The sequence below is a fragment of the Quercus suber genome, unplaced genomic scaffold (genome assembly GCF_002906115.3).
Source record: "Quercus suber isolate HL8 unplaced genomic scaffold, Cork oak 2.0 scaffold_16, whole genome shotgun sequence".
Lineage (NCBI taxonomy): Eukaryota > Viridiplantae > Streptophyta > Magnoliopsida > Fagales > Fagaceae > Quercus > Quercus suber.
In genome coordinates, this window is record NW_027069481.1 from 674368 (window position 1) to 681903 (window position 7536).

The 7536-nt window shown below is 45.6% G+C and overlaps 1 protein-coding gene across 1 annotated transcript; it reads right to left on the minus strand.

Annotated features, from left to right (window-relative positions):
* Positions 1 to 4739: 4739 nt before the first annotated feature.
* On the minus strand, positions 4740 to 6071 carry LOC136071332 (uncharacterized). The gene is made up of 2 exons (XM_065782470.1): positions 5343 to 6071; positions 4740 to 5246 (listed from the first exon to the last, which is right to left on the minus strand). The coding sequence occupies exons 1-2, from the start codon at positions 6069 to 6071 to the stop codon at positions 4740 to 4742; spliced, it is 1236 nt and encodes a 411-aa protein (XP_065638542.1).
* Positions 6072 to 7536: the final 1465 nt, after the last annotated feature.

Below are 7536 nucleotides of genomic sequence, written 5' to 3' on the forward strand. Positions count from 1 at the left end.
AGCTTCCTTGAGAAAATTTTTGCAAAGTCAAAACCTGAGGAATGGACCTGGGCCAAGCTCCTTAACCTCAACACCATTCACTGGTACTGCAACGGGCCCGAACCAACTCTAGTAACACTCAAGTACAAAAAGCGTACCCATTAATGTAAGTCCGTCATTCCTCCTTGATCTTTTTTTTTTTTTTGACACCCGTCTACCTCTTCAGAGATGGACAATGCTAAAAGGCGAGCGGCTATCAGACTTCAAGCTGCTAAAAACAAAGAAGCTAGAATGGACGCTATAGGGACAGGCTCTAGCAAACAAACACTTAAAAGGAAGCAGCCTGCAAAGGGTGACCATGCGCCCAAACAGCCCAAGGTTTCCCTGGAGCCCGTTGGTGGCTTGATGGCTGGGGGGATTAAGACAGTCACCCCTGTGAAACATGGGGCTGGTAAGGGCCTAATGACACGTCCGTCTAGTAGCCAGAAGAAGCCGCCCATCCTACTCTGCGAGGACTCCAAGTACGCTTTTGAGAGGCTCTCGTCCATCATAACCACTAATGACTACGAGGACTTGGGGAACCACTCGACGGAGATGATGGGAGAGACAGCCCTCTTCAGTATTGCACAGGTAACTCATCCGTCGTCATATGGTCCGTCCTTTCACTCCTTTCTTTCGCCTTTCATATTTAACTTATGTTTTTTTTTTCTTAGGCCATGATTATTATGAAAGGCATGATGGGACGGTGTCTCAACCATGAGACGACCCTTGACCGTGTACGTGAGAAGGCCAAGGTGACGGAGGACAAGCTGCTCGAGCTTAAGACTTGGAAGGTCGTCCAGGAGCAAAAACTTAAGATGACTGAGACGGCTAGGGACGAATGTATCAAGCTGACAGACCGTCTGAAGAAAACTTTGGAGGAGAAAGACAAGGAGGTCTGTCAGGCGAAGGAGGTCGCGATACGCGAGTATCGTGACTCTAACGCCTTGATCATGGAACTGAGACTTTCGTATAACGACGGTTTTGACAATGCCATTCGTCAAGTGAAGACTTTGCATCCGGAGGTGGACTTGTCAACCGTCACTATTACTACCCCCGAGCCAACATTTGTTCAACCCGTCCAGTTAGAAGATATAGATGCTCTCTTTGGCGAGAACCCTCCCATCCATGAAGCTTCTATTGACCAAACGGTCGTCAAAAGCCACGTAAGGATTATCAGGACCGTCATGGCGAAGAGAGAGATACGCCTGTTGAAGACTTGTAATAATTTAGTTTTTTTTTTTTTTTTTTTTTTAAGTGTAGAACAATTTCTAATTCTCCGTCATGTTTTGGGGCTTTTGAATCATTTCCCTTCTAGGTTTTTTCTTTATATATTTGTTAAACTTTGCAAAGTACATCGACCTTTATTTTATTCTTGTGAAATGCAGTCGTCTTACTTTATTTGAGTATATTTTTGTTTTTCATGGATTTTGGATATTAACACTCTTAAAAGGACTCTGTCCAGTTTATGTGCTTCGTCCATTTTCTTTTTTATTCTATTGGGACGATTCGTCCAGTCTTGTGGACTTAGTTTTTTATCCGTCCATTCTTTGGACTTTAAGGGTTATCACCCTTTAGGATGATCCGTCTAGCTTGTGGATTTTGTTTTTTATTCGTCCATTATCTGGACTTTTGAGACTCATCATCGTTTAGGATGATCCGTCCAGCTTGTGGACTTTGTTTTTTATTCGTCCATTCTTTGGACTTTAAGAGTTATCATCCTTTTAGGATGATCCGTCCAGCTTGTGGACTTAGTTTTTTATTCGTCCATTCTTTGGACTTCTAGAGTTTTCATCCTTTTAGGATGATCCGTCCAGCTTGTGGACTTAGTTTTTTATTCGTCTATTCGTTGGACTTTAAGAGTTATCATCCTTTTAGGATGATCTGTCCAGCTTGTGGACTTTGTTTTTTATTCGTTCATTCTTTGGACTTTAAGAGTTATTATCCTTATAGGACGATCCGTTTAGCTTGTGGACTTAGTTCTTTATTCGTCCATTCTTTGGACTTAGTAGCCATCATCTTATTAGGACAATCCGTCCATCTTATGGACTTGGTTTATATTCGTCCATTTTCTTATATAGTCAACAAACATAGTCGAGTCCGAATATTCCTCTTATTAATTAAATGAAAACCATATGTTTGTAATAAGCCAAAAAATACCTGCCCCCTTGAGCTTAAAAAGGTACTTATAGAAAGACCCGTTTGAAGTAAAAACTAGAAAAATTAAATGATAAACTGGGAAATTGGGGAGTGCTGATGCTATTCATATCTTCACACCGTCTCTATTGGTAGTATTTTCGAAGGTGCTCTGTGTTCCATGGGTGCTGTAGCTTCCGTCCGTCCATAGTTACGAGGTGGTAGGTCCCCTTCCTCTGCCATGACGAGATTTTATAGGGTCCTTCCTAGTTGGGGCTAAGTTTTCCTTGTGAAGGATCTTTGGCTGCTCCCATTACCTTCCGTAGCACAAGGTCTCCAATCTGAAAATCTTTGTGTCTGACATTGGAGTTGTAGTATTTTGTCATGAGGTTCTGGTATCAAGCCAACCTCTAGCTGAAGCTGCAAAGTCTCTTCATTCTTATCCTCGTTGTAGTTCTCCACCCGATAGCTCGTAAGCCCTACCTATACTGAAATGACAGCTTCGCTTCTGTATGCTAGTCTAAATGGTGTTTCTCCAATGGGTGTTCTTGCCGTAGTACGATATGCCCATAAGACACTTGGTAGCTCGTCAGGCCAGTTGCCTTTTGCCCTCTTGAGCCGGGTCTTGATGATTTTGAGTAAGGACCGGTTTGTGACTTCGACTTGCCCATTGGCCTGTGGGTTTGCGGGTGACAAGTAGTGATTCCTGATTCCTAGCTCCGAACAGAAGTTTTTCAACGCCTTGTGGTCGAACTGTTTTCCGTTGTCGGAGACGAGCACTATTGGTATCCTGAATCTGCATATGATATTCCTCCATACAAAACTTTGGATGTTCCTCTCCGTGATAGTTGCCAAGGCTTCTGCCTCCACCCACTTAGTGAAATAATCAATCCCTACTACCAGGAATTTTAGCTACCTTGCTACCGTTGGGAAGGGGCCTATAATGTCTAGTCCCCATTGGGCGAATGGCCAAGTGGCCATTATGGGTGTCAGTTCCTTGGTTGGTTGCCTGATTAGGTTGCTGAACTTTTGACATTTGTCACAAGTCTTGACGTAGGCTTGTGTGTCCTTTTGCATTGTAGGCCAATAGTACCCTGCTCGGATCAATTTGTGTGCTAAGAATCGTGCCCCCGAATGGTTTCCACAGATACCCTCATAGACTTCTCTCATTCCGTAGTTTGCTTCTTCGCGGCCTAAACACCTTAGGTATGGTCGTGAGAATCCCCATTTGTATAAGACATCATTGATCATTACAAACCGCGAGGCTCGGACTTTCAGTTTTCTTATTGCGTCTCTTTCATCTGGTAACGTGCCCGTCTTCAGGTATGCTATTAATGGCGTAGTCCAATTGTTTTCGGGATTCACCCCCTGCACTTTTGTTCCGTTGTCAACAATTGAGAAATTTTGGATAAACGACAATACCTGATCGAGGACCATCATAAACTCTGCGAAGGCTACTTTTGCAAGACGGTCAGCACATTCGTTCTCCTCCCTTGGTATTTGGTTGAATGTGACTCTGAGGGTGCCGATCCGATTCCTAACTTCTTCCAGGTATTTCTTCATCCTTTCACTTCTGCATTCATAGACGCCACTAATCTGACTGGTTATTACCTGTGAATCGCAATGTACAACCATGTCCTCTGCACCAGTTGCTTTTGCAAGGTCTAATCCTGCTACCAATGCTTCATACTCGGCCTCGTTGTTGGTTGTTGGGAAGTCTAGCCGAATCATGCACTTGATTTTATCTCCATCAGGGGTTTGAATTACCACACCGGCACCTCCAGCTTACTTGTTTGAAGATTCGTCCGTGTGGATGTTCCATTGTCTGAGAGCGTCTGCCCCCTTGTCTTCCGTTTGAGTGTACTCGACAATGAAGTCTGCCACTGCTTGTCCCTTTATTGCAGTTCGTGGTCGATAATGTATGTCAAATTTGCTTAGCTCTATCGCCCACAGAGCCATTCGTCTGGCAGCTTCAGGGCTGCTCATTGCTCTTTTCAGGGGTTGATCCATCAAGACGATGATAGTATGGGCCTGGAAATACGGTTTGAGTTTTCAGGCTGCAGTTACCAGCGCGAAGGCAAGCTTCTCCATCTAGGGGTACCTTTCTTCTGCCCCCGGAATCCCCTACTTATGAAATAGATGGCTCGCTGAATTCCTTCCTCTTCTCTTACTAAGACTGCGCTCACCGCTACCCGCAAAACTGCTAGGTACAAATAGAGTTCTTCTCCTGGTTTGGACGAGCTGAGCAATGGTGGAGAGGCGAGGTATTTTTTCAGGTCTTCAAATGCCTTCTGACACTCGTCCATCCACTCGAATGATTTCCTTAAGATGCGAAAGAACGGTAGACATTTGTCTGTCACTTTAGAGACGAACTTGTTCAAGGCCGCAATTTTGCCATTCAAGCTTTGCACATCTTTTACCATCCTTAGTGATTCTAGCTTCATGATAGCCCGTATCTTTTCTGAGTTGATCTCTATTCCTTTTTGGGATACCATAAATCCCAAGAATTTTTCCGCCGTTATTCCAAACACGCACTTGCTTGGATTCAGCTTCATGTTGTATGATCGAAGGGTGTCGAACGTCTCCTAGAGGTCATTCAGGTGGTCATTGTCGTGCAGGCTCTTGACCAACATGTCATTAACATAGACTTGTACGTTCCTCTCAATCTGGTGCGCGAACATTTTGTTCATTAGTCTCTGGTATGTTGCCCCTGCGTTATTGAGTCCGAATGGCATCACCTTATAGCAAAAAAGTCCTTGCTTGGTGACGAAAGATGTTTTCTCTTGATCAACTTCCTTCATCTTGATCTGATTGTAGCCTAAAAAGGCATCCATAAAACTTAGGAGCTGGTGTCTAGCCGTTGAGTCGATCAGGGCATCTATCCGCGAGAGGGGGTAACTGTCCTTTGGACATGCCTTGTTGAGGTCCATGAAATCGACGCACATTCGCCACTTCCCGTTAGCCTTCTTAACCATGACTACGTTTGCCAACCATTCTGGGTAATATACTTCCCGAATGAAATCCGCCTCAAGTAGTTTCTTGACCTCTTCCGCTATCGCTCGGTCTCGTTCATGAGCGAATGCTCGCTTTTTCTACTGGACGGGTGAGGATACAAGGTTCATGTTAAGCTTGTGAACCATGACAGAGGGATCGATCCTGGGTATGTCCTCGTGGCTCCATGTGAATACGTCTTGGTTCCTCTTGAGGAATGCCGTGAGGGCTTGACACACTGGCTGGCTGGTTAATGTCCCTATCCTAGTCGTTTGCTCAGGCCTTGATTCATCGAGTATTATCTCCTCCAGTTCTTCAACCGGTTCTGCAACGGTCCACTGTTCTTCTATACATATGGTTTGCTGGTGATCTTCCATTTCTAGCATGGCAATGTAGCATTCCCGGGCGGCCACCTGGTTTCCTCGCAACTCCCCAATCCCATAGTCTGTGGGGAATTTGATCATTAGGTGGTACATCGATGTTGCCACTTTCCACGAGTTAAGTGTGGGTCGTCCGAGAATACTATTGTAAGTAGACGAGCAGTCCACCATAAGGAATGTCACGTCCCTAGTGATTTCTTGTGGATAATCGCCCACCTTTACCGAGAGTGTGATTGAGCCTAGTAGGAATACCCATATTCCTCCAAAACCGACAAGAGAAGCATTCATTGGTATCAATCGCATTCTGTCGATCCCTATCTGTTGGAACGCTGGATAGTATAGGATGTCTGCCGAGCTGCCGTTGTCAATTAATACTCGGTGAACATTATAGTCCCCCATACGTACGCTGACAACTAGCGCGTCGTCGCGTGGATGGTGGAGTCTTCTTGCGTCTTCCTCGGAGAATCCAATGATAGGGTTTTCCCTCCGTGCTATCTTAGGTACAGAGCCTATTAGCTGGACATTCTGGACCATCCTGAGGTACATTTTTCGAGCTTTTTTGGAGGAGCCAGTAGTCGCGGTTCCCCCCACAATCATCCTTATGTCTCCGATGGGGGGTCTAGGACACTCATTGTCCCGTTGGGGGTGCTCTTAGTGATTGGGATCCACTCTCTCTTTGTTGACGAATTTCTGCAACTTCCTTTGTCTGATGAGGGCCTCAATCTGCTGCTTTAAGTTTTAGCAATTGGCCATGTCATGACCGTGATCTTGGTGGAAACGACAGTATTTGTCTCAAGGTCATCTACTTGGGTCGCTCTTTAGTTTCCCTAGAAACATCAGCGCCCCCTCGTCCTTGATTTGCATCAAGACTTGGTCTATTGGGGCGTTCAGTGGTGTGAAGCTTGTGAACCTCCCTCCCGAGGGTTTAGGGCGCCTTTCGTCCCTTCTGTCTCCTGTTCTTGGTCTCTTTTGCCCTTGATCCTGCCATGTGTCCCCCTGTAAAGTGTGAGGTGAACTAGGTGCTCAACTTTTTGAAAGTGCTGATGGAGTTCGGCGTCAGCCGACTGAACCATATTCTCGTGGGTCCCTTCAATGTTGTAGGGAAGGCCTTGCACATGATTTCGTCTAGTACTCCTTGTAGGTGCATCAAGGTTTTGAAGGTCTCCAGGTGATCTAAGGGATCCTTGACTTTATCGTAACTCTCTATCTGTGGCATCCGGTACTTATGCGGTAGGGGAAAGGAATTGATGGGGTGGTGAATGGAGAGTCGGTCTAGTTCACTAGGCCGTGAAGATCGCTGGACACTCGTCCCTTGAGGGCATTCATCATGACCTCCATCTGCTCCTTCATCGCCTGCATCTCTGTGAAAATAGGTGGTGGAGTCGTGTCCATGAGCGATGGGAGGCTCACGTTTTGCCGTTCTGGCCTGCTTGGGGCATTGCTACCTTCAGGCCCTTCTCAATCTCTTTGCATGGCGCTGGTACCTTCCTAATCCTCCCTTTGGTTGTTGGGTGCTGTATTTTTTTGACCCAACTGTTCTTTTAGGTCGTGGTTTTGTTTGGTGAGGCGTTCCACGGCCGCGGTGAGAGTTCGAACCTATCTCTCGAGTGCGATTGTGGGTGGTTCCTCTCCTTGGATGTCGTTGGTGGTTGCCATCGAGCGAGTGAGTACCATGCAACCCTTCTGTCTTAGGGATGAAGCAACGTTTAATCACTTCAAGTTTCCCACAGATGGCACCAACTGATGAAGTCTGAAAAATCACCAATGAATTACACATCGCTCACACGCTCCAAAAATCACCTACACAGCAAGAAAAAGAAAAAACCTACAGAGAGCACCGGTATGGTGCCGGCCAAATACCCTTTGAAGGTTAAGTTAGAACCTTTTACAACTCCAGAGTGCTAGAGAGGGTCGATTATGCGTACCTTGATTTGTGAGGATATTGGGGCTTTTATAGTAGTCGAAAGTTGACCTCTTTTTTTTGGAGTCGAAGTTCTTTCCTTGTAGAAAT

Excerpts from the sequence above, each read along its gene's own strand:
- LOC136071332 (XM_065782470.1), bottom strand. The coding sequence starts at position 6,071 with ATGTACCTCAGGATGGTCCAGAATGTCCAGCTAATAGGCTCTGTACCT. Across the intron at positions 5,247-5,342 it reads TCCTCAAGAGGAACCAAGAC|AAAAAGCGAGCATTCGCTCA; the intron begins GTATTCACATGG and ends CCCGTCCAGTAG.